Here is a 26,832-nt window from a genome sequence, read left to right as displayed (position 1 = left end):
TCTCTACAAATCTGTACATTAAGTGCTATATTTAAATTTTATTTTTATGGAAAGTGCACATTCTTAATTAGCATGGAACAGGACACTCATCCTGTACATCCATGTTGGGTGCATGCATTTATAACTGTATTCCAGTTATATCCATTTATAACCAGATGAGCCAGTAGGAGACAGATGCTTAATCATGCCACACCCCTTTAATTTATCCTTAATCATTAATTCACATCTTCTGCATGTCCCTCAAGTGTTATTTTTTTCCACAACATTAACCTTAGCGTATATTTCAACGTGTGCTGTTCACCTTATGGCTTCAGAGAGGATGTGGTTATGGTCTGACAGAAAGGAAGCTTTGCTGTAGATGGGAAGATAAAGCTCAAAAGCACCTACGCTGCCTCTTGAACACTTTTTTTTTTTCTTTTTTTTTAATTAACTGCCTTCTTTCTCGTGTTTCTTTCTTTGACGGAGCGCACAGCGCAGAGTTCCCATGTCCTGGGAGACAAACATTCTTGGCTCAGCCATGAATAACTGTGTGCTCCTGCAGGAACTGCTGATCAAGAAATCCCAGCAGAAGAGAAGGACTTCACCCTCCAACTTTAAAGTGCGCTTCTTTGTCCTGACCAAATCCAAGCTGGCTTACTACGAACATCGCCATGGGGTACGTCAGTTGTTTTCTCTCTCAGAGCAGTGGGAGCAAGGATGAAATTTCTTTAATGGAGGGAAGGATGCTAAGGGAGGGAAGGATGATCTTTGTTAAATTTTGTTAACTTTTCTGGTCCTTGCTACAGCACTGTGCACTGAAAATTGGTCAAATGGGTCATTTAGATCTTCTGATCAGCAGGCATTTGGTGTGAATGGAGGAAGAAGACCACTCTACTAATTTATAGGAAGGATCTGGTTTTATTGTAGGAATTATCCACGGGCTGTGTGTGAGGTACCTGTGCCTGGCACTTCACGTGGAGACAAGGTGACCTGGAGAGACGTATTGTGAATGTCACAAGTGTACCCTGATTGTATCTGTGAAAAAATAATCCACAGATCTTCACTCTCATTCTTTTCTTCAGGGCATCAGGCTGATGGCTGGTAGGAGATCTGTCTAGCATTTTAAAATAAATTCAGCTGCCACATGTAACGTGTGGTCTTTGGAGCTAACTTCACATGGGCTGTGATGATGAGATCCAGGCTCAGGCCAGGCTTTGTTTCCCCAAGTTTGCATTTTGCTGATTTGCTAAATATGAAGAAAATTAGAAGTCAATCTGTGCACCCCATTGTGTTTAGTGCTCTAGTGAAGTGAGAATTATTCCCTTCCATTTAGCTGGATGTTTGCAGAGCCTCGTTACGGTTGTAAATAATCTTGCTTGTTTTCCAGCAGTCCCTGAACATGCTGTTAATCCATTATGTTTAGGCACTGTTCCTGTAGGCAGAGAAGAACTGTGCTGCCTTGGATCCAGCACTGGTAACTTCAGACCATCTGATCTTGCTCAGTTGCAGAAAATGAAGTAGAAACAGAACCCAACAATAAAAGAAAAGCACGATGGGCCCTGGTATTTTATTACAACCTATTTGGAGTTACAAACTAGCTTTAAAGGTTAAAAGATTTAAAGGTTAACAGTCATTTTCACCTGCATGTAATTTCTCTCAAATATGCCCAATGAAATGTTTTTCTTGCTTATACTTTCTTGTCCATGTTTTTCTCACCTCCATTTTAAACAGGACACTATTCATTGCTGCATACTGTGACTCTCTATGTTCAAGACTCTCTTTGTCTATTCTCCAAACTATTTTTCAAATGTCATTTTTGTAAGATTTTAAATTCCATTATAACTAATCCACTTAATTATTCAGGGCTAAATTCTGAAAAGCATCTAAGTGATTTTGCTGTAGTCGTAGGTGTTTAGAGAAATGTTTGCTACTGGTTTTCTTTGGTGCTTTCTGAATCTTGGTGTGCTTGACATGAATTGAACATAACTCTGACTAGATACTTTTGCAGTAGGTGTCTTGTCAGCATCTTTAGGGACTGAAATAGTTTGGAAAATCTGACTTGGTGACTTTCAGTGGGGCATAGACTTCACACACTTTGTGTTCGTGGAAATTTTCCCTCTGAATCTTCCAAAAGGTCATTTAGGTGAGATGAGGGTTTGATGTATTATCCTCTTTATCTTATATATTACATATTTTAAAATGCACATATTATATATGTGTATACATATGTAGGTAAACACACACACAACTTTAGAACCTTGTGCACATTTGAGGTGTGGTGGTATATTTGTAATCACAGGGCTGATGTTCCATGAAATGCTGATTTTTCTTCTCACATAAACAGGTTCTTCTCTCTCAAAATCAGGTTGTTACATGAAAAGAATTTGTCACAAAATAGAGAGAGAAGAATTTGTCCTGTGAAACACTCCCAGAACCAATCATTAGCCTCTTCAATAATCAAAATTAGAGCATGCTGGTGAGACCTCTGCTTGATCAGGCCATTGCTGCTCTGGAGAGGAAAGCTGAGGGCAGCCCATGCAAGAACCATCTTGTTTTGTGCTCAGAATATGGGAGGGAACCCACAGGATTTGAGTTCACAGCCAGTGGAGGGAGGACTCCAATAATCCTGCCCAGCACATGGGCTGTGCCCTTCCCAGGAGTGCACCAGGACCAGGCACCACGTGCAGGTGTTGAAATCAATGATCTGGTGCTCATTGTCTAGTGCAGTCCCTGGCACTGCTTTGCTCTGCCTCACAGGGACTCTCTCAGATAATTTCTGGGGCTGGCAGAGGTCAGAGCAGGCTGTCACCATTGCCAGGGGGCAGTTTGCAGGTGGCCCTGCTCTGGAGGTTTAGGGACACTGCTGACAGCTGGCTGCAGTGATGAGGAGCATCCTCAGTGCTATGGACTGACATGGATGGGCCCAGCACATATCTGGGCTTTTAAAGCATGGATTTTTCAAGGGAGATCTCTGGGGATGTTTTCACCACAGGTTTTCAATGGGTGTCTTTAAGAACCCCTTACCAACCTGTCTGGTGGATTCCTGTACTCAGAGTCTTGTACTGTATAGTTCCCGTCTCTCCAGTCCCTGGTCAGTCAGTAGCAACAGCCTGTGCACAAAGTCAGGTAAAACAACTACTGAACTGCTTAAAAGTTTGAGAAGTCCCACTGATTTCTCTTGGATGACTTAAAGTACACACTTTGCATTAAGCCCTGGTTTATACAGTCTTCCTGTATTTAACAGGGTTTAACAGCCTTTCTCTGCATTTTTAAATCAAAGGTATTAAATGACATTTAAGAAATTTTTTGTATCAGCCCAAAACAAGGAAATAAGCAGGCTAAAAGGCTACAGGGATATTTCTGCAAATGATACCCAAAGCTGTCAAGAAAACTGACCTCATAAAGGCAGGGTTTTTTTGCAGTAACTGTAATGGCATTTTCATTGTAGTTTTCATCTTTCTGCCACAGCTGACAGAGAGCACTGTTCTCCTCAGGGCCAAGCACACAGTGGCCCTTAATGTTAATGAAAGATATTTACATGTCTCATTAGGAGAATGAGCCCCCAATAACTGACAACAATAAGAAGCTGTGTTTTCTGGAACTCATTATGCAGTGCACAATGCAGGGCTGTCTTAACATAAAGCAAAGCCCTGATAACAGGCACATGCATTCAGCCCCCATCTCTGCTAAAAGGCATCAGAAGTGTCTTTATTATAACATGCAAATCAATTCCAAAGGCAAAAATTATTTGTTTCAGTGTCTGATTTTGTAGCTACTGTACTTGTGAGTAAACAAGTACATGGGAGTAATAATTTCAACTATTTCAATGAGTTTGATCCTCACTACAATAATGGATAATTCAGACTCTGTGAAACTCTCAGGGTCCTGGTACACTTGCTGCTCTGCAAAAGCAGCAGAGTAGTGAATCCCTTTGGGGAGGTGTCTGGGACAGAGTTTCAAATATTCTTACTTAGAACAAAAGCACTTGAACTGGTGAATTATCTCTACCTCCTCCACCCAACAGCTTATGGTCCTTGGTAAATCCTTCAGGCACATAAATATTTTGAAATTTTATATCTTCATGCACTTGGGGGATATTATTAGTCCAGCTGATAAAGGCAGCAATGAAAGGCTCACCCAGAAAAGGCCAAGTTCTTTTTTCATTTACATCAGCACAATTCTTCCTACACTGGTCAGATGCTCAGGAGGTCACACAGAATGACTCAGCCTTGTCCTGGGCTCTTTCATTCAGAGCTTTGATACTCACATATAAAGATGGCAAAGATGGCACTTCAGTGGGCCTTGAAATCTGCTTTCAGTCTCTTGTTACATGAGAACAAATGAATAAACTTGGCTGAAAAGACTTTTATCAGCATCCCAGAAATGCTCCAGCTGCTTTCTAGCATTATCTGCACGTGGGGCTGCTTGCAGCAGTCCAGCTACCCATGGGACAAAAAGCAGTGCTTTGCTCCTCAGTCCAGTCCCTTTCACCTTGATTATTCTACACAGAATCCAACTTGGTTTTTTCCCCAAGACTCTAATGTAAACAGACTAAAACTTTCCTTCTGAAGATCTCTGTTCTGGTCTTGTTAGAGTGGCCATTCAAACCATTTCTTATTGCTTTGTGTATTCTGAACTTAGCAGGCCAAAAGGCTACAGGGATATTTCCCCTTAGCAGTCATGAAGCTGCAGTCCTCACCTAAAGGGAATTTAATGATGGTTTTAAAGACAACCTTCCAAATAAATACATCTGACTAGATGTGTCATTCTTCATAACCTGCCATGTATTTATTAACTAGTACTGTTTGCTTGCCAGAATTTGCAATACCACTTGTTTTCTGATGCACATCTTGAGCTAATTTATCAATAATACACATATCACTCACAAAAAAGTCAGGCTTGGCATCTGCTTGCATCACCCATTTCAATCAATTTTTATGCAATAAAATCAATACAATCCTAAATAAGATGGAGACAAAGCACAAATCTGTGCCTTAATGTCTAGTACATCTCTGAAAACTTAACAGGAATTTTGAATAATCCATATTATATTATTGGAGTTGCTGGAGGATGCAGTTGATATTGTTTGTCACAATGAGCCTTGTTTCTGTTGTGAAATCACAGAGTCATGGTAATGCTGCTTGGAGAGCACTTCTTAAATTCAGTTAGTCAGACTTTTTGCCAGGATAAGATCAGCACTCAGAGCAGGACTGTCACCACCACCAGGACAGGCTGGCTGTAACATTGACTGGCCACTGCTTCAAAGCCAAGGACAGAGATTCCACATCTTTCATCAACCTGTTCCAGTCCATCCTACCCAATGTTTTTCCGGATATTTACCAAGTTCCTGTCTGTTGCTGCTCTCCCTCACGACTCCTGCAGCAGCATCCTGATTCAGGGTGGTAATATTGTCTAGACAGGATTGCCTTGAGCAAAATGCAGGTTCTCTGTGTCTGGTTTCTGTGGCCTTTCTAACTACACAAACATGTGGTAAAGTCTGGTAATAAAAATAGCTCCTTTTTTGCTGGAATAACTAATTTTACCTTCCAGAATATGACTATAATAATTTTTTACTTTCCCTTTCTGTTCCTGCCCAGTTTTGTTCCTACTAGGTCCTTTTCTGTGTATTTATTAGTCTTTAGTTTTTGAATAAATATTTTTAATTCCTTCTGAGCAATGTTTTTGCAGCAAATGTCGGACACTTCCATTTTGTTTAAATTACAAAGCTCAAATCTTTCTTCTGTCAGAGAACACTGAGGGCGTAAAATCTTCAACCCATGTTTTCTTTTGTATTTTTAAGAATGAAGGAATACCTCCTAATTTGAATATATAACAATAAATATGAGGTTTCCTAATAGTTACCTTTTATTAGACTTCTCTATTGTGGCCATTTTTTGCTCCCAGTGCCTTTGACTTTGCTTTATATTGCAACAACATTGTAACTTATTTTATTGCAATGCCTGCCCATTGCTCTATACTCTTTCATCCTGTCTGGCTGATTTTTAATTTTGGCCTTAAGGCTTAGATTTTTTTTTTCATGAAAAAGTGATGTCATATAGTTGATTTTATTTAGCTCCTTTTCTTCCACTGAATCCTTCATTCACTGCAATCCACTGCTCCCAGTCTTTGCTGGAGTCAAGAAGAGCTTTGAAGAAACTAATATAGTATTCAGGAGTTGTTCCATGTGCTTTTATGTAACATAAAAGGCTTATTTCCATAATATTAGAAAGCTCATTTGAAAGCCGAGAATCTTCCTTTTCTTCCTTTTTTTTTTTTTTTCTTCTGTTTCCTGATGATGGCATTGATTTTCTTGTCCAATCACTTGTGCAGGTGTAGAGATGTGCACCCTGATAACCATCTTGGACAAGACCTGAGCCAAAGTGAAATTTGGAATTGGATTTGGTGGGAATACAAGGCTGGATCTGGTCTATAGGATTGTGTAAGGATAGTGAATGGTTGAACGGAGACATCTCAAGCACCAGTTGCAGATGGTTTTGTTATTTAACACAATTCTGTGCACTCTGCATCCGGGGTGTGCCCACCCCTAAAACACCTTCATGTTCTTTAGATGGGAAACAGCAGTAAAAATAATTATTTATTCTTTTAGTTCAAGCTGAAGGATGAAATAGTCGTGATGGACAGGTAAGACAAGCAGACACATTAAGGGATTTAATTATCAAATATAGCAAAATACATTGGAGGTATTAAAATATAACACAACAGCCAGGGTTCTACAGAAAATCTCAGTGTCATCAATTATCACTCCTCTCCAATTTTCCTTTAGAACAGTTAGTGTAACAGAAAATGTAAAGTCCCTTACAACTTTCTTTTAAAAATCAATTTCTTCAATTTAGTTTTCAGCTTCAAATTAGTTACATTGTTTTATATCCTATAATCCCCAAAACTACCAGTATTCCTAAGATGAGAAAACCCACATTTTTGTGAGAAAACTCACAAAATACTGAATGAAGATAGTGTACAAGCAAAGGTGCTATGATTCCAGTTTTCAACAGTTCTTAATGTCCTAACTATTAATGAGAAATACAGCACATTCCACAGATAAGGATTATGATAAGAGATAGAAAGTAATTGTATCAACACAGTGTTCAAGGAGATTCAAGTTCAAGTTCAGGTATTTTGGTTGGTGGAAAAATGCTTTAGCAGCAGGGCTACCATTAAAAATAATTCCATCTTGTTCCAGTGATATCTCATAAGCGTCTGGTTACTATTTCTACGCCAAGAAATTCCTTTCCAAATTCTTTCAGAAGCTCAGCAAGGCCTGAAGAAAACTCTGAAAGGCAGGAACACGTCACTCATAGAAAAGGCTGAAGCTGAGCGAGGCAGCTGAGCTCTCTGCCATGGGCAGCTCCACCTTGCACAACCCTCAAAATCAGCTGTTGCCTCTGTTCAGGCTGAGCACCGAGCCCAGAGCAGAGAGACAGGGAACAGGTGACACAGGGTCAAAGCAAAGATCCTTCATCTACTTACCCACCAATAAAGTACTGCTCTTTTGAGTCAAGACAGTGAGTGAAAACAGGGAATGAATTTTGGCTCAGAGTCTTACAAAAACCCCAAACCCTGATGGTACAGAGAAGGTCATGAAATACTTTCATTGATGGAAATGTTTTTGTGGTCGAGCTTGCTGAGGACTGGAATTTCCAACCTTGCTCTTCCCCAGCTTTAAATCAGTTTTCCCCTACCCTCCTGCCAAGGAGGCACTGCCAGCCTTGCACAGGAGGGCATGCACAGCAGATGGGGAGGCAGAAGGTGAACACAGACACCACTGGGCAAGGAAAGCCAAGCTGCAGCATGGACAGCCTTCAGCAGGGACTGCTGCTGAGGAGACTGGGGCCACATGAACCTTAAATGGCTCGGTTTTCCCCTCCCCAGAACAAAAGAAAGAAGACTCAAGTTGTTACACAACTTTTGAACCAAGCCAGCTTTATGCAGCCCAGGGTGCTGCCTTCCTGCCAAGAAATTCTGCCTTTGGTCTCCTCCTCTGCTCCTTGAGATCAGGCTCTGCCCTCCCCTGCCTCTCCTCTCCCTTCCCTCTGCTCCCAGCCCTGGTGGCTACACCTTTTGCCAGAGCCCCTTGATAAACACAGTGGGGCTCAGCAAAGCCTGTACCACCGAGGGACCTTCAGCCCAAACACTCCCTGCAGAGCCTTTCAGCCCCGTATCCTACAAGATCTCAGAGCTTTGTGAAACCTGAGGGTGCAGGGCCATGGTCAGGAAGTGTGATCACAAGCAGACCTGTGTCACCTGCAGTGGCCACTGATGGCTCCCTGCCCTCTCACCATGAGCTGCACATCCCTGCCCCTGAGCTGGAGAGAAGTGATTCATTGTTTTGGGTGAGCAGCAGTGCTGGTTGTTGATTTTAGCCCATGAGAGATGCCAGGCAGCTCATTTTTCAGGCAGGCACAGGGAGATGCCTCCTTCTGTTCCAGGGTAGGACTGTGTCCATGACCCATGGTCAATTATCCCAGCATCTAAAGCAGTCAGGGACCACCAGAGTTATCTGGTTTGTGCAGCAGAGACAATCCAAAGGATTAATCAATGAAAGAGCTGCTGGAGCCATGTGGCAAGAGGAGGGGAGTATCAAAGATGAAGATATCAATGCACTGGGCTTGTGATGTACCTGGCTCCTTTCAGAGCTGTTCCCAGAATGGGTATATTGAAAATCTTAGACCAAAAGAAAGAAATCAGAATGGGCTGATCTGCAGCTTCTCCCCATGGCACAGCAGCCTGCCCTGCTTCTTTCCACACATGGCTTACAGCAAGAGCATTGATGCTTTTACTGACCAGCCAGCTAAAACATCTACCCAATTATACTCTGGGCAGACTGGAAACAGCAAATGGAGATCTGTCAGCATGTTTTGTCTCACCCTTTTAGGAACAAGTCTCTGAGGTTTTTCAGAGGCCATTTCTAAGAGGCTTTTTCTCTCCCCTTCCTTCCAAATGGCCCTGTTGGTTTTGTTGGATTAAAGTGTGGTCAAACATCACAAAAGCAGGGATATGTTTAGTTTCCAGCCCAGTTTCTGGGTAATGCCTGGTTTGTGAGTGGTAATTCCAGTTGTTTGTCCTGCTAGAGGACTGTAATTGCTTTCTATCAGCAGGGTCCCATCATCTGAGGATCTGCTGGGCAATGCTCTGGCTGTGAGGCGCACACCAATGTGCTGCACCATGAGATTATGAGGAGCTTCCATCACTGAATTGTGTAATTAAAAGGAACACAGTGGGTCATGAGAGCTGCAGGGCAACTGCACAAAGCTCCTTGAGAAGGCTGGACCCTGTCTTTCAGCAGAGTCCAGAAAAGCATCAACAAAAAGCAGTGTGCAGGGGAAGAGCAGAGCCTGTGCCTGGCACAGCATCGTTTGCTAAAGCCTCAGGGGAGGAATGCATGTGGGTAAACCCGGGACTTCAAAGGAAGGAGATGAAGGAGGGCTCAGCACTAACAAAATTGAAGGTTTTTATAGGATATAAATGGCTTTGTGCCTCATCAAAAGGGTAGAAGTCCCTGGGGTAGAACAAATGATAGAGGAGGTTTTGAAGAACAGACAGAGGAAGCCAAGTCTGAAAGAAGTGACTAGATAAGAATGAAAGGAAATAGATGGTGAAAATGGGGTGCAGTAAGGCCTTCTAAGGCTTGCCAGCACTCTTGAGTTAATTGGCATTTACATTTAGGGGTGCTTTAAAGCCTTGGGTTTATTGATTTAGGAGAATCCCACACCCCAGAGAGCTACACCGGCAGATGTCTACAGGAGACAGTCCTGGCAGTAAATCCAGAGACACTGGTTAAACTGCAAGCAAATACAAATAGAAACCACAAATGCACCAGCCAAGGCCAGCAAGAGCAATGTGAGACCACACTGTAATAATTTTCCTCTTTTGCCTCAAGTCCAGTTATACAGAGGCAAGATACCCAGCCAGTCGTGCAAGAATGAGGCTTGGGGAGCCTCAGGGCCTCTCTGTTTTGAGGCTGTTTGACAGTGCTCTGTGGCAAACCTCCCCCCATCTCCTGAGGCATGAGCTGCTACCCTGGTTTAGGCTGAATTTAACTCTGAAAGTGGCAGAGGAGCAGCAGTGGGGCTGGCACAGTGGTGGGGATGGCTGCTGCCAGGGGGCAGAGCTGCAGGGCAGTGGTGACAGAGGGAAAAAGGGACAAGAGGGACCTGGAGGGTGTAAAATACAAAGAGTTGGTGCCCAAAGGAGGGTCAGAAGGTTGCCAAAGTCTTGCTGAGTGAGTGATAACCTCTGGCAGGTACAAGGCAGCAGCTGAAGTTCAGGCTCTGTCCTGCTGGCAGTGTTTGGAAAACAGAAGCTTTGCAGTGTTTTGGTGTTCTCAAACCTCACTGATTTCTGTCATGCTGTCCCAAAGCTGGGGGATGGACAGATAGTGCTTAATCCCTACTGAAAATGAATCAAAACAGGAAACCAGCTCACTCTGAAGAGCAACCTCATGTAGTGGATCCTGCAGAAGCACCAGAGGCTGAGCCCCAGCTCCACTTCCACCAGCTGCCCTCACCCCTCTCTTGCAAAAGCTGAGTGCCACTGGCCATGGGGTGAGGATTCCACAGGGAATAGGGTACACCAAGGCAGCTGGGATCCATGAATACCTGCTCTTTTTACTCTTTCCCCACTGCCCATACTGTTATTTGGGTACCTGATATACCCAAACACCTGGTGAATGGAAGCACATCAGAGGATGCCAGAGAAACAGCTTTGTTGGCAAGTTGTTGAGGATAATATTTATTTCAAAATTCCCTCTTGTTTTTTTCTTAGCTGAAAAGCCAGACGAAACAAAAATAGAGAAATGTTGCAGTTTTTTGGAAGACACATACAGTAAAAATGTACATTTTGGATGAAATGAATAGTTTGGAAATTCTCAGTACTCAAACTTTTTAAAATAAAACATTTATTGGTTTATATGTTTTCGGTATGAAAAAGGGGTGTTAGTAAACTGAAAATTTAATGAAAATAGTTCTTTTTTTGGTTCAAAAGGGATTTCATTTTACTGGAATAAGAAAAGCTGAATTTCAAAGAGAGGTTTTGACTGGTTCTCTAAAATCCATGTGCTGAGTTGAAATATGTATATGTGCACATATGTATGTATATGGGAATACATATAGAGATGCCCAATATAAGAATTATTCCTTAAATTTTTAAATGTCTTACATAATCAGTTAATTTGCTTCTGCTCCATTAAAACTTAATCTCCCACGGACACAACAGTCTGGTCTAATTATTCACTTAATCTGCAATCATTAGCCTCAACCAAGTGCTTTCCTCTGTCTTTTAGAAAAAAAGGACTTTGAAGGGTTCAGTGGAACTTTCCAGGATTAAATGTGTGGAAATTGTGAGAAGTGACATCATCATTCCCTGTCAGTACAAATACCCCTTCCAGGTGAGCCTGTCTGTTGACCATACTGAGACATCACTTCATTTTGTATTTCAGTAGCATTTCCTTCACAGTGCAGTCATTAATGAACCCAACATTGGGTTCTTGAACAGAACCTCTACTCCAATTTAAATAATCAAAAGTCTGTGAGGTTCTCTTGGTTTGAATAGACAGGTGTCTGCTAAGGAAGGCAGGAGCCTTGCCTGAAATGGAAAATGTAAAACCCTCCCTCTGAATTGTTATAATGTTGAAATTAAGGGGGCTCTCAGGCAAAGGTATGGGAGCAGAAAAAACAGCTCTTTATTAGGGAAAAAACCAAAATAAAATAAAAAATTCAGAACAACACTGTTGGAGTCAGAACATGACCTGACACCCTGTGGGTCAGGGTGGTGGCACAGTCCCATTAAATGGTGGCTGCAGCCCTCCTGCAGTGCCAGCTGTGGTTCTGTTGGAGCAGGGATCCTGGAGAAGGGTGGAGTTTTCCTCTGAAGGTCCAGGGGTGCTGTAGATGGGCCTGGTCTTCCTCTGGGAATGCAGTGGGAAAGGGCTGCTCCTCTGGGAATCCAGTGGGGAAGGCAGGCTGCGGTGTTCCAAACCTCAGATTGTATCCATGTAGGAATGCTTGGCTCCTCCCTCTGGGATGATGGAATTTTATCAGCCATGCAGGGACACTCACTGGCCCATTAAGAGAAGATATCTCCTGGAGGGAGGGTGGGTTGTAGAAGAGATAAAGAAAACTGCCCAGTTAACAGAGGCTGACTGCCCCATCAGATAGGAGTAGAGCACACACACCCATTTCCAAGCTGAGACAGAGGTCAAGAGCTGTGTCTGAGCAGCCCCTGCTACTCCACTTCCCCACATCATCATTTGGCACGGGGCTTGTTGGTACCAGGGCTGCTGCCTCTTTGCTTGGGTGACTCCCTTGTGACCAGTGCATCTGGGATTGCTTCTCATGGCTGGCTCCTTTCTCTCTACTCCTCTCCAGATTGTTCATGACAGCTACATCCTCTACGTGTTTGCCCCCAACCGCGAGAGCCGGCAGAGATGGGTCCTGACGCTGAAGGAAGGTAAAAACCCCTCTGCACACCCAGCTGTGGCTTATGTCTGACCAGCTTTGTCACAAATAATGCAGAGAAAATGAGCAGGAGGAGTCAGTGTCTCCAATCTCAGCAGTCAAAGTGTTTATAACCCTGGTAGTGGGTTATAAAATTGAAATGTTTGTAAATCTGGTGGGTGTGCTTTCAGCAGACATGGGAAATTTGGATGTGGGATGGTTTATTTGGGGACCTTAATGTCTGTCAGTGTCTGCAGGGAGGTGTCAGAGGATGGACCAGCTCTGGTGGTGCCAAGCAATGGGACAAGAGGCAATGGACAGAAATGACGCCCAGGAAGGAAGGGTGTGAGGTTTCCCTGCCTGCAGATATTCCAGAAACATCTGTTCCACATGCTCTAGGATGACCCTTCTTGAGCAGGGGGGCTGGACCAGATGACCCAGTGTGGTCCCTTCCAGCCTGACCCATTCTTGGATTCTGTTTGTGTCTTTCTAGAATAAACTCTTAATAAATTACTATAATTTGAGGTTTCTTCTTCAGGAAGAGACAAGGATTTTCCTATGGTAAACTTTTTAAAATAACCTTTTCTACAGCTAAATTTTCAGCTCTTATTAATAGATTTATTGGTTAGATGACAACCTTGTTAGAGAATCATGATTATTAAGGAGCATTTTTGTGGGTAGCTTTCATTTCCTGTTCACCTCCTGAATTGTGCTGTGGTTCACTCACATGGTGCTGCAGCAACCAACACTGGGGGCAGAGACAAGCTGAGGGCTTGATGTGAGGAAGGTGTCAATTAGTTACATAAAAACTGCACCAGGCTTCTGTCACAGCTTTTTTTCTATTACAGCACTGCTGCTGTATTGTTCCCTCTGAAAACATTGTGCCTGATGGAATTATTGTGAAGTTCATGCACTGACTCTTGCAATCAGTTATTCCCCTACTCCAAGCTTCTGCTTTATCACCTCTTCTCATAGAACATTTGGAAACTATCTCCTCCTTTGGACAATTTGAACAGTCTCTTGAAACAAGCCTGCAGAAGAGCAGATTATTTCCATTTATTTTTAGATGACTTCTAGAACGAACGTGGATGCAAATAAATTAATTTCCCCCCTTCTTTTTCTTTACCTAATGTTTTCCAGAAATCAGATACAACAACAGTTTGGCTTCAAAGTGTCATCCAGACTTTTGGCTGGATGGCAAGTGGAGATGCTGTGCTCAGACTGAGAAGATGGCAGCTGGCTGTGTGGTATATGACCCCACCAAAAATGGTAAGGGACTCATTAAGACCATTCTGATATGGAAAATTTTTATTCCTAGCAATAGCAGAGGATTGAATCTCTTTTGTACATAACATCAAAAAATATTATGATAGATTTCCATAAAGAGACACGTTCCTGGCTTCTTGGGATGTTCTGGCTTATCTTTTACTGTATGTGGAATTCTCTTCTTTTGAATTCACATTTTCCTCTGTGTGATGCTTGGAGCTGGTTTTGGAGCTGGTTTTGGAATGAGATGGAGAACTAAGAGCTTGATCAGCTGTGGTCAGTCAGTAAGCCATAACAACTTTCTTGAGATAAATGCATTCAACAGTGTGTGTCCTATTTTAACCAAACCAAACAAAACCATATTTCCTCTGTGGTTTCAATGGCCAAGCAGAGTCTTTACTTTGTCTCCTGAAAATGAACACAAGTAGTCAATGATTCTTCACCAAAGAAACATTTACCTTGTATTTTTCACTTTGATGCCTTAACTAATCTGTACCCCAGTTTCCAAGCCCTGCTGAGACTCGCAGTGTAGTTGGCAGGTCTTGCTCTCAAAGTCCAAAGCTCACTCTTCAGTGGGTTTGTATCAATTAATTGCATTGGTGGTTTCTCCCTTGGTTTTGTCCTCACCTACTTCAAATTATCTTTCTTGATTTGTTTTCAGCCTCAAAGAAGCCTCTCCCTCCCACTCCTGAAGATAACTGGGTGAGTGCAGTGATGCTGTCCTTAGTGTCCTGCCCTGAGTGATTAACTACCAGTGGGGAATATGTCCTTATTAATGTTCACCACAGTGCAGTGACCTAGAATTTCACCTGTGATAACATTCCCTGGGTATTTTCTGTGCAACTGAAATTTTTATATGAAATTCATTGTTTGAAAGTGCCAAATATTCTCTTGCTGCCACCACACCCCACTAAATGGTCTGGGGTGCTTTGAGGCTTTTGAACCCAGGGGACACCAGTCCCAGGAAAATATCACTTTAGAGAGCATGCCACTGCTTTTTATGAATATGAATATTAATATGAATGAGAATGTGATGAGCCTTTTGCCTAATTTGTGCAGAAATTGTTGCTGGACCCAAGGGAAGCAGTGGTCATAGCCATATATGACTATGAAGCCCAGAACCCACAGGAGTTGACATTACAGTATAATGAGGAATATTATGTGATTGACAGCTCTGAGGAACATTGGTGGCTGATTCAAGATAAGAATGGGTAAGTCCCTTTTCAACAGCCAGTGTGAAAATCCTTTCTAATTCCAGTTTGTTCTTCCATTAACATACATGTTTATTCCCTCTTGTTCAGCTTTTGCAAAACATCCTCTTATTTACAGGGAAAAAGTGATGGAAGGTTATTTATGGTAACCTTCTTCCCTTTGCTGTTGCTTCAGGCAGCTGAAGAAAAGGATCTGAAAGTTAATTTTACAGCAATAAACAATTCAGACTGATATTTGCAGTGATACACAGAGGGGAAAATTGTGAAACTCTCCAAGTTTAGAGGCACAATCAGTTGTTTTCTTCTCCAGCAACCCCACTCAATACATCCCCACCAGCACTTTTATCATGCAATGAGCAGGCAAAGCCTTCAAGGCTGACTCCTACAGATGCAGAGAAAATCCTGTCTGTCAGCACACTCACACTTCTCTTGCCTGTCAACAGCCATGAAGGCTACGTGCCAAGCAGCTACCTGGTGGAAAAATCACCTGAGAATCTGCAAGTTTATGAGTAAGTTGTGCCTGTGTTTTTCTTGTACCTCTGAGTGCCCTGGATTTGAAGCTACAAGCCTCAAATGCCTCCACCCCACCTGACATTCCACCCTGGGGATGCTCCATTCAAAAGCTTCTCAGGAGAAACTTTCCTGGCCTAGAAATGCTGACTCTGAGTCTTTTGATGTTTTCAGGTGGTACAATAAGAACATCAGCAGAAGCAAGGCAGAAACACTGCTCAGGGATGAGGTAAAGCAGTGTTATGTATGGGGTGGATGGGAAATAATGATTAATTAATGACAAATAAAGCCTGCAAGGGCTGCTGTGTGTAAGAGAGATAAACCCTGGGTTCCTGCTCTGTTTGTGTCCTTAGTGTGTGATGTGAGACAAAGGACCACCAGCACACCCCCTTATCCCCACATTAGCTGAGCATGGATGGAGCTGTGCCATCCAAACACTCCCAGTAACTGGGACTAGAGGAAAACACTGCTTCAGAGCACTGTGCCAGTTGAAAGCTGTGATTTTAGCTCATCTTTTCTCTCTCTGCAGGAGGTCTGTCGATGCCAGTAGGTCTCTGAAAATCTAACCAATCTTATGCTGAAGTATTTTGGGTGACAGCCAAAAGTATGGCTGTGGGTTTTGTTTTTTTTTAATTATGTGTGTGCATGTAAGCACACATCTTTAATGTTTCAGTTGAGCCAGAGTTTTCCAGTGAAGACTCTACTGAAAATACAAAGAATAAGCTTCTTGTTCAAATTTTCCACACAAACACAACCTCAATTTTTAAATCAGCTCTTACATTAACAGGTGGCCCTGTTAATAAACACAAAGTGTTCCTTCCTGGAACAGTAGTGTTTTATGGAAATAGCAGCATTTTTGTGCTGTTTTAAAAATTCTTGTACAAAGTACTAGAGAAAAAGTCCACACATGATTTAGTGGTCTTATTTTTTCTTTCAGTCCTACCAGTAAAACTTTTCTGTGGTAACTACACCAGTGTGGCTGCAGAGACTTTTGGTTCAAAGCCTTGCAAGCCTCACAGCTCCCCCAAAAATGTGGCCAAATTTGTGAGTGATCTTTGGCCAGGCTTGGTGTCAGCTGAGAGCAGGAGGGCAAGAACAGAGCTCCAAGTAACTTGGGCAGGATGCTGCCTCCAAAACCTGCCCACCTCCAGTCCTGAAGCCCTCACTGTGTGTGATTAAATGCTTCTACAGCAGCAGAGAGACCTTTTCAGAGCTTTCCCGTGCCAGATGTTGTGTGGTGCAGATGTTGTGCAGACACTGAAGGGCCAACCCTGGAAGTTCACAGCTCAGCAGGCTGATCCCACCTGGGCTGAGCTGCACAGCCAGCAGCTCATACCTGGGGATGCAGGAACAGCTCAGCCTCTGTGTTCAGCTGGAGCTGATCAAAGCTCTGGGGAAGGAGGCCCGGGCAGGATTCACTTGGTGGATTTGCTCTGCATCAAATGTTGTGGGTGGGTAGAAGACATAAAATGGAGGAAACCTACCATGTAAAGCAAAGGAGGAGGGGATGAAAAAAATCAAGCACTTGGGATGCCTGATGAAAATCTTTTTTATCTGCAAACATGAAAAATGTGGGGTTTATTACCAATATATAGGTCAGTACAGCACATTCCAACCAAACTATGATGTTAAATCTCCTTTGCCATCTGATCCATCTGGGCCAGTGGGATCATGCCCATGAGGCATTTTAGCATTCAGATGAGTGGAAAAGAATTACAGTGAAAAGTTAAAAAGAAAAATTGTTCTGAGTGCCAGACTGCAAGTGGATTGCTTTCTAACCCATTTACGTTTAGATACTGCATGACTGGTGTACCTGTGAAAGGGCAGGATCATGTCCAAGGTTTTCCAGTTTGGGGGACATTGGTAAATTATCATTCCTACACTCCCATATGGATTCTCTGGTGCTAGATAAACTGTGATTTGTTCTGTGGCTGCTCACTCCACAGGGAGCACTGAGAGGGGTTTGCCTTTCCATTCAGCCACACATTTCATTGAACATGTGTTCTGTCAGATAGGGCTGAGGGCAGTCAATGGATTCAGAATTTGGAGGGACAAAGAGGCACACCCACATGTACTCAGCACAAGTGCCTAAGTGTCATTTCCTCTGAGAGCTCTGAGAGGAAGCTGAGGTAAAAGCACCTAACACCCAAGAGAGACCTGCAGGCCCTGGGCGGCCACCAGAGCTGTGCATGGAACACACCAAGCTCTGTCAGTGGGGTGATGGCTCTTTATTTTCCTATGTGTTTAGCACATCTTCATGACAGAGCTGAAATAAGCACAGCTTTGTCCCTAGCCTACTTCTTTTTTTTTTTTTCTTTTTTTTTTTCCATTATGTGTCTAACCAGTTTTCTTTCCTTTGCTCCTGTTCCAGGGGAGAGAAGGGGCCTTCATGGTGAGAGATTCGAGGCAGCCTGGCATGTACACAGTCTCTGTTTTCACCAAAGCATTGAGGTACAGCTGAGCTCAGCAGCTTTTCACATCAGTTACATCAATGAAATGGCTTCTATGAGTGTGTAATCTCTGTATAGTTGTTTTGGCATTAAAACGAGAGAGCAGAAGGCTCATGAAAATGATAGAGGGAAAACACTTCCAAAAAAGGCAGAAGAGTCAGCTGCCAGTCCCAAAGTGCATTAAAGGCTCCACTTCTCCCTGAATCCAAATGTCTGCCCATAAATAGTCCTTTGGACATCACTGGGGTTGTCATTTTGATGTCATTGTCCCCTGAACTGAAGTGTCAGTGGGATCAGTGTGGGCTGTGTGCTGGACTCACCAGAGGTGGGTAGTGCAAGGCAAGTGAAGGGGTTTCAGTGATGGGACAAAGTTGTGTTTCACGAAGAAGAGGCACAGAAACTTAGTACACAACCTTCTCTTATCAGGAAACCTCAGCCTTCCTCTTGAGATGAGACCTTCTGCAAGTGAGAGGGAGAACATACAAGTACCCAGAGCTCATTAGCAACTGTAGCTCACTCCTTGCTCCCCCCTATTCTTTCGGGGGAAGGTTCTCCCCTCTGCTCACTTGTTTCTGTTTATACCCCAAATCCCTGTCTTTTTGCTGCAAGCTATTTTCTCTCAAAGAAAACCTCCTCTTTTTCAGCACGGACAACAATCCTGTCATAAAGCATTACCACATCAACGAGACAACTGACTTTCCCAGGAGATACTACCTGGCAGAAAAGCACGTGTTTGACTCCATCCCTGACCTCATCAACTACCACCAGCACAATGCAGCAGGTGAGAGAAGCTGAACAGAGATGTTGCTGGTTTGCCAAGTGACTGTTTTGAATGTAGGGCTCCCAAGCCCTCTGTCCTTACAATGAAGTGTTAAATGGCTTCACATTTTCTCCCACTTATTCTGAAATGGCCATTTCAGGCCAGCTTCCAGCATTACATCCTCACTCTGGTTGTCCTTCTAAGGCTGACCATGGCCAACACAGATGTCTTAATGACATATTATAGAGAGCCCTGGGGGTATCACTGCTGCCAGGCCAAGCTATCTGCTGGGATTACACTGCAGGGCCTTCTTGAGGTGATCCATCCCTGGGCCTTGATTTGACACAAAGTCAAGGATATGGCCAGTATCCATAACCAGACATGGTGACTCCCATCCCTACAGTCCAGGAGTACCAAGGCAAACACTGGGCTTCAAAAATACCCTATAAAGGCCAAGTATCATTCATCAGAGTTTACAGAGACTCAAAGCTCTGGATGTGAAAATGGGAAATAAGCTGAAAGCGCTCAGAACTGGCTTCCTTCTCTCAGGCAGGAAACCAGAGCCTGCACAGAGGTTCAGCTGCCCTCAAGTGGAGCTGAGAACTCAGTGCAGTAACTCTGCTTCCAGAATCCAAGCTGCCCTCTGGGGTGGTGTCAGCCAGGCTGCCATGGCTGTGCAGTAACAGGATCTGTCCCCGTGTCCCCAGGTCTCGTGACGCGGCTGCGATACGCGGTCTCCTCCTGGAGGAAACAGGCCCCCATCACCGCGGGGCTCAGCTACGGTAAGGCTCTGCCATCACTGCATGGGAACCACACTCCTGGCTGGCTGGCTGGGTGATCCTGCCCATCCCCATGGGTATTGAGGAATATTTGTGTGGTTGCAGCCACAATCAGTGGCTTTCTTCAGGTCTCTGTTCACCAGCTTGTCATCTTTGTCACGGCCACTGATAAAGGACTGAACTGATCATGCAGTGCCTTGAGGGAGGTGGTGAGAACCCCAGGGTCCCACTGAAGTCAACATGAAATACCAAAGTGAATGCTGAACAAAGGGGTGGAAATGGGAGCATAGAGTAATTTGATGAAAGCTGAGTCCCTCCTGAAAGATGCCTTCATTTAAATATTGTTGTCAATAGAATTTTGCCGGTATCATCTTTATTGTAATTCTTGGAGACTTCAAAGCCCCATGTTGTGCTGGGTACTGCACATAAGCATGGTAAAAACAATCCTCCCTGAAGAACTGGATAGGCAAGACAAAGGAGGGAGAAAGGGGATGTTGTTGTTCCTACCCTTGAACATGACCTGCAGCATGGACTAGTCAAATGAGCTATCAGAGGTCAGACAGGCAATTTGAGGGAGAGCCAAAAAGTCTCACTTGGAGTCCTGCCTGTTTAACCCACAAAAGCTTTTTGTTTGCCATTCTACTGCTCAGTCCTTACTCTTCCTCCCTTGCAACCAACAGGAAAATTGGTCATTAATGCCTCTGAGCTGACCCGTGTGCAGGAGATTGGCAGTGGTCAGTTTGGGGTGGTCTACCTCGGCTACTTGCTGGACAAGACCAAAGTAGCCATAAAGACCATCCGAGAAGGAGAAATGTCTGAGGAGGATTTCATCGAGGAAGCCAAAGTCTTGATGTAAGTGGTAGATTCACCACGACAGTCACACCCTGTGGGATTCATAACACTGAGCAAAAGTCAGGAATCTGAGTAGGGAATTCAAACTTGGATTATCTGCTAGGCATCTTAATAGTAAATAGACTGGTGAGCTCTGGTGGCTATGAAGAAGGCAATTCAAAGTGTAGGTGAATTACTGTGCTTCCAAGTCTATCAATATCCAGAGTGGTCTTCCAGATCTCTGCTGTTCAGGAAGGCAAGGATAATTGATGGTGCATTTTGGAGAGCAAAGTGGTTTTTCTCAGAAAAGAGCTCTTAAAACTTAAGGGCAATTTCATTGAAAAGCCTTACCTGTAAAATGTTTTGCTTTGCACAATTGGATATATTTGTCTTTGGTTTTATTGACTTTTTTTGTACTTTTTTGCATTTCCCTCCCCACAAGACAGACAGAAATTGATTTTATTTTTGTTTGATTGGGCAGCTTTCCACACAGAAAAATCTTTTACTGACCACTACCATTAAAATGGGATGATATTTAGTCCTTGGTCTGCACATCTGCAAAGCTGGCCTTTGAGAGCTGGGTGCAGCACTGTGACATAAATTGCTGCATATAACACACTTGCTGTGGGGATAGCAGGCACTGAGCCTATTTCAGCCTCTTCCCCACCTTCCCTCCCTGCCCCACAGGAAGCTGTCTCACCCCAAGCTAGTCCAGCTTTATGGTGTGTGCTTTGAGGATGCTCCCATCTGCCTGGTGTTCGAGTTCATGGAGAACGGCTGCTTGTCCGACTACCTCAGGAGCCAGCGGGGCAGCTTCTCCAAGGAAACCCTGCTGGGCATGTGCCTGGATGTGTGTGAAGGAATGGCTTATCTGGAACAAAACTCTGTCATCCACAGAGACCTGGTATGTTGGTCCCAAGTGGATTTTTTCTTTGCTCCATAGGGGCTTTTTTCCTCTGCTTTCTTCCTTAATTTCAGCTTCCACACTCCTCCTGCCTGTCTGTTTATAGGGGATCCTGTATCTGCCCTCACTGCAAAAGCAGCACAAATACTTTAGGGGAAAAAAAAATCCAAGCAAGCCCTGAAGCACTGATCACAGATCAATCTATTCCCTTTAACTGGTTTTGGGACAGAAGAAACAAGCCATAACACTTGTCTTTTTTCCCTGAGTGGACTCTTTGGCTCCCCAAGAGCCACAGTACTGACCATTCTTCATGTCTAAAATCAGTGAAAATGACAAAAGACCTGTTCTAGCATAAGTCATGCATTGATGATAAAATAGTTTTAATTAAGGGGTTTTCAGTCAAGCTCCATCAGTCACTGCTGCAGTTTCATTAGGCATGCAATAACTGTGAGTTGCTGTGGCTATTTTAGGGTCTTGCTCCACCCTTTCTGGGCAACAAGGACCTGTCAGAGTGATGCTTGAACAGCTTTTCTGGCAACAGGATCATGCTGCAAAATGTACAGAAAGCATTAGAAGCTCAGGGTTTTGTCCTCTTTGTATGGTACAATGTCACTTTGCTGCTCCTTTCTTAAGCATGATCTGCTTTTCCAGGATAAAAGCCCCTGAGTGGCTGTGACAGGGTTTTAGCTCTGACCTGATGCCTTGGCACCTTGTTCTCTTGCAGGCTGCCAGGAACTGCCTGGTGGGGGAATCCCACGTGGTCAAAGTGTCTGACTTTGGGATGTCGAGGTAAGGGCACCGGGGCTGTGCACCGTCCCTTGGGGCTGTCACAGGATGGGGAACTCAGCATCCCCCCTTCTCTTCCTTTCCCAGGATTGTCCTGGATGATCAGTACACCAGCTCCACAGGCACCAAGTTTCCAGTCAAGTGGTCTGCTCCAGAGGTTTTCTCCTACAGCAACTACAGCACCAAATCTGACGTTTGGTCATTTGGTAAGGAAATCTTGTCAAAATGGAAAAAAATTCAACAGCCCCAGCTGAGAAAAACAGGGGGCTCAGTCCTCAAGTAAACTCTCCTCAACACTGCATCCTCTGGACTCCAAGGGATAATGGCTTAGAAAAGCAAGCCTAAATCATTCAAGTGAAAGAAAGGAAAAAAAATCAAACTACTTAGATACTTCAGAACTCTTCAAATATTGCCAATTTAATGTATTATACATGTGCAGCTCTATATAATACCAAATAATGAACTCTGTTTCATGCTGACTTAGCAGGAGTGTCCAAGAAAAAGAGAGGAGAGGAGAGGAGAGGAGAGGAGAGGAGAGGAGAGGAGAGGAGAGGAGAGGAGAGGAGAGGAGAGGAGAGGAGAGGAGAGGAGAGGAGAGGAGAGGAGAGGAGAGGAGAGGAGAGGAGAGGAGAGGAGAGGAGAGGAGAGGAGAGGAGAGGAGAGGAGAGGAGAGGAGAGGAGAGGAGAGGAGAGGAGAGGAGAGGAGAGGAGAGGAGAGGAGAGGAGAGGAGAGGAGAGGAGAGGAGAGGAGAGGAGAGGAGAGGAGAGGAGAGGAGAGGAGAGGAGAGGAGAGGAGAGGAGAGGAGAGGAGAGGAGAGGAGAGGAGAGGAGAGGAGAGGAGAGGAGAAAGGAGAGCCTCCTGCCCTTCCAAATTTGCTCTGCTGACTCCGTTTGCTTTATGCTGATCTGAAAATGTTATTTCACTGCTCACACTTCTCACCTCATTTCCTGCTCCACAATGCATTGTTTGACCATTTGTGTCCATTCTTTGGTCTCCCTTCTGGACCCTCCCAGATAAGGGCACTGCTGTGTGTTTTTGCCCAAAGCCATAACAAAGGCTGTCCCCTGGGCTGTGGATCTGGCACACTCATGGGCCTGGCCCCTCTCCAGCCCACACAGTGAATGGGGCAGTGTGCTGTGCACAGCTCACAGTCAATGGGGTGCCACTCAGCCCTGGGGCCAGCAGTAAATAATGCAGGATTATAACCTTTGCCAGTCTGTGCCTGTGAATTCTGTGCTTCCCTTGCCCTTTGCTGGCTGAAGCTGTGGCTGGAGCTGGGGTGGGCTATGAGCAGCACAGCAGGAGTGGGTGCTCAGGCCCTTCACAGACTCAACAGGGAGATGCTTCAGAGAGCACCAGGGATGCATCCTCAAGCTGTACAGCTGTGTTAGGGCCTGGTTTTTCAGCTCTCTAATGAGAATCCAAGTGAAAATCCTTTTCCAAGTAACTGGCACCAGTGTTGAGCTGCAGAGAAGAGCAGGTGGAAAGTGACCCTGCTGAGGATTTTATTTGCCTCTTTGTGATTTTTTTCCTGTTTGGTTGCTTTAGGAGTGCTGATGTGGGAGGTCTTCAGTGAGGGCAAAATCCCCTATGAGAATCGCACCAATGCAGAAGTGGTGGAAGAAATCAACGCAGGATTTCGGCTCTACAAACCCAAGCTGGCCTCCAAGGCAATTTATGAGGTGATGAGCAACTGCTGGAGGATGGTGAGTATTGTACTGGAGAGCCCTATTTCCCAAAGAAAATAACTCCCTTCCCCTTGGCTTTAAGGAGGAGAGAGACTTGTGCACTCCACATGCTAACAGAAGATAAAATTCTGGAGCTGAAGCACTGTAGCTTTCATCTGCACTAGCAAGCAAACTCTGGACTCTCTGCCTTTTATTTGACTTCACTGAGAAGCCCATGTAGTGCACCTAACTCAAGATAATTCCACAGTTTCCTTGCTAAGAAAGCTGTGGATCTGTGGGGCTGAGTTCTAAGGGTGGTAAAAATGACAGCCAAGCCATTACAAGGTACTTAGTGTCCACCAAGCCAAATTCACTGGTAATAGAAAAGAAACATTGCACAGAAGGAAGTTGGTTCTTCCAGTGGCATTTTCTCTATAGGAATAGATTGTATTTTTGTTAATACTCAGTTTCTTCCCAAGGTTTTCCTAGATAACCTTGTCATTCCTCTCCAGCTGACATTAATGTTCTTCCTCTCTCTTCTCTCCCTTGCTCAGGGGAAAGATGAGCGGCCATCCTTTTCTCTTCTGCTGTTTCAGCTGAGTGAAATCTCTGAGTTTGAAGTGTAATCATGGCACTGCATGCTCAGCACAGCCAAGAGAGTCCTGAGAAGAGAGAAGGCTGGATTTTCCCCAACAAAGCATTAACAGGAATCCTCTCACCATAAACACTTGCCATATGCCTGGGGAGAAGGAGAGGGCAGAGGCTGGTACTTCCAGACAGACAAGATATCCCCAGGCCTTCCAGAGCCTAGACAGACACAGGCTTTGGTTTGGCCAAGAGTGTGGTTTGCATCTTAAAACCAGAAGTGACTATTGAGCATGGATCCTGAACCACACAGTCCAGCTAGGGTGTTTCTCCCGAAGAGACAGCCTCAAAATTTAGAGATCTGACATTGCTGTTCTATTTCTGTGAACTCCCAAATGAAGGTCTTCCGTGAAGGGAGATTAAAAAAAAGCTTTCTTTAACTGAGGAGGAATGTTTAGATGTTTCCCTGGCTCTCTAATTCAGAGTGGGCTGGACCTGAAAGCTCTAAACAGGAATAAGCCTGGGAGACACAGAAGCAGGCTGGATTCAGTGACTGCATTTCTGATGCTGGTATTTCAAGGTGGTTTTGTTTTCCCTTTGCATGATTTTCCCTGCAACTGTGGCATAACAGGAACAGGATTTGGATACCTGGTAAGCTGAAGTGGTGTCTGTGTGTGCATGCAAGTTTGTGAGGGAGGAAGAGAAAAAGAAATGTTTCTGCTGAAGAGTCTTGAAATTCTCCCAAAGTGCATTCTACAGTGAGTGGGAAAATGGGACTCTGATGCAAATGAAGACATTCTTGGAGGAAGAAGTCAAAGCTGAATATTTATATTGATTTTTTTCTTCAGTCTCTCTACATCAGAAGATTAATGTGTGACCTCCACCCAAATTCTTTGTTCAAAGTATGGAGGAGTGAGCAGTGCAGAGTGTTATGTGTTCCCAGTCCAGAATAAGACAGAGTCCCAGGATCTGATTACCTGTGAAAGGTACAGGAACCTACCCCTGAACTGGTGTGTTGGGCAGGAGGGAGCCAGAGGGCTCAGGAGGGAGCCAGGAGGAGAAAACATGCAGAGTAAGTGCTCAGTGATCATGCGAACTTTAAAAAGCAACAGAATCACCACAAGTAAAGACTTCTCCATCTTTTCTGTGAACAAAGGCACTGACCAAAAAAAAAAGTCCAGACTGAATGGTGTGCCTGGGTTCTTCCTCCTCAAGGAGTTCCACATTTTGTGGTGACAGCAGGAGGTATAAACAAAATCCATCTCCTGGTATTTCCCTTAAAATCTGTGGTTTCACTGCAAGACAGAGACACTGTTTTGACATAACTGACTTCAAACCCAAAGTGTGGGTGTTGGTGTCCTGCAGAATTTGTAAATAAGATCAGGACTTTTTGCTAAGCATTAACAGTCACTAGGGAAATCAAGAGGGCTCACAGATGATATGTGCAGACATGCAATATGTATTTTTGATGCTTCTCTGTTTGGGCAGGTGAGAACACGAGGAAACCTTACATGACAGCAGCTTGCAAAAACTCTGAAATGCAAACTTCCAGCAGCAACCTCCTGTCTTTACACAAGTCAGGTTCAAATATGTTTGCCAACAAAAATGGAAAAAGGAAATAATGTAATCCCATGATCTCACATATCCTGTGTCAAATTATTTCTTCATAGAAGGAGGCTTAATTTTTGGTATTTTTCAAGCTCTTTGTTCTAGGGTGGCTTTTAGGAGCCAGAATATCTTTTCAGGCATGTGGAAATGGGCAAGGCATCAGTTCCTGCCTTACACATCTCCTCACACTGTGACAGGGGTGTCTACAGGCTCACAAAGTTCAGCTCACTGCCCTCACCATCCTTGAAGGACCCAGGGGTCTGCTGAGCATGAGGACATTGCTATTAAGGAACAGCAATATTGCTCTGCTAGGTGACATTTCTGAGGTTGTATTTATATTTGGATGTGTAATATTTATTAGCTAGAGTGGGTTGCACAAAATATTATTGTGATGGTTTATGTTCAGTTTTATTTTGCAGTCTTTCTATGCACACAATGTGGACTTTTACAAACAATAAAATTGCTGAGTTCCAACTGTGACTTTCACTATATGTGAGCAAAACTGTAAAAACCATGCACCTATAATCAAACCCCCTCCACCAAGATGCAAACAGACATCTTCTGGCTTTCTGAAATATCTCTGTTCCCCAGAACTGTGGCTGTGCTCTGGGGTTACACAATGTGCTGGGTTTATGGGGGTAGGAAGCATTCAGAATCTCTGCAAATAAATATAAAACTTTATTACATAGACACCAGATTTTTAGGTCTAAATATCCATTATGGTGGCTTTAAATTCTCTGAATCTTCATAAAATTGGGGGTGGTAGTATCTGAGTGCTCCCAGAGGGTGTTTCCCCATAATTTACAGGGCCCTTCAGGAATCTCTAAAGGGCAGTGCCAGAGTGGGATAGCTGCATGATATCAGTGCAGTGTAACACAGTCTTCCCTCACCTCAGCAGGGTCAAAGGCAAGTTTAGCTGGGTGCCCTTCACGTGGCTTGACCAGATCTGTTCCCCACAAAGCAGAGGTGAGAATATCAGTCTCCCACTGCAAAGTGAGTCACCTTTCTCTGAACACCCCTTCCCTGCCTCCCTAGAAAGCATT

General features: G+C 44.1%; 1 protein-coding gene across 1 annotated transcript; it reads left to right on the top strand.

Moving 5' to 3' along the window:
- Positions 1-426: 426 nt before the first annotated feature.
- Positions 427-26,263, top strand: ITK (IL2 inducible T cell kinase). Its single transcript, XM_059860126.1, has 17 exons — positions 427-655; positions 11,279-11,383; positions 12,363-12,444; positions 13,572-13,700; positions 14,359-14,399; positions 14,757-14,908; positions 15,352-15,417; positions 15,593-15,647; positions 17,790-17,869; positions 18,513-18,649; positions 19,336-19,410; positions 20,088-20,259; positions 20,926-21,142; positions 21,867-21,931; positions 22,016-22,134; positions 23,478-23,635; positions 24,151-26,263. The coding sequence occupies exons 1-17, from the start codon at positions 485-487 to the stop codon at positions 24,220-24,222; spliced, it is 1,896 nt and encodes a 631-aa protein (XP_059716109.1). The 5' UTR covers positions 427-484; the 3' UTR covers positions 24,223-26,263.
- The last annotated feature ends 569 nt before the right edge of the window (positions 26,264-26,832 follow it).

Source organism: Haemorhous mexicanus, chromosome 15 (assembly GCF_027477595.1).
Source record: "Haemorhous mexicanus isolate bHaeMex1 chromosome 15, bHaeMex1.pri, whole genome shotgun sequence".
NCBI lineage: Eukaryota > Metazoa > Chordata > Aves > Passeriformes > Fringillidae > Haemorhous > Haemorhous mexicanus.
Note: the sequence above shows the minus strand (reverse complement) of the source record. Positions and strands in the feature narration are given on the sequence as shown.

What these genes read in the sequence shown, in the direction of transcription:
- ITK (XM_059860126.1), top strand. Translation starts at nt 485, where the DNA reads ATGTCCTGGGAGACAAACATTCTTGGCTCAGCCATGAATAACTGTGTG. An exon ending in ACTACGAACATCGCCATGGG is followed by an intron (nt 656 to 11,278) that starts GTACGTCAGTTG and finishes TCTGTCTTTTAG; the next exon opens with AAAAAAAGGACTTTGAAGGG. An exon ending in GTTTTCACCAAAGCATTGAG is followed by an intron (nt 17,870 to 18,512) that starts GTACAGCTGAGC and finishes CCTCTTTTTCAG; the next exon opens with CACGGACAACAATCCTGTCA.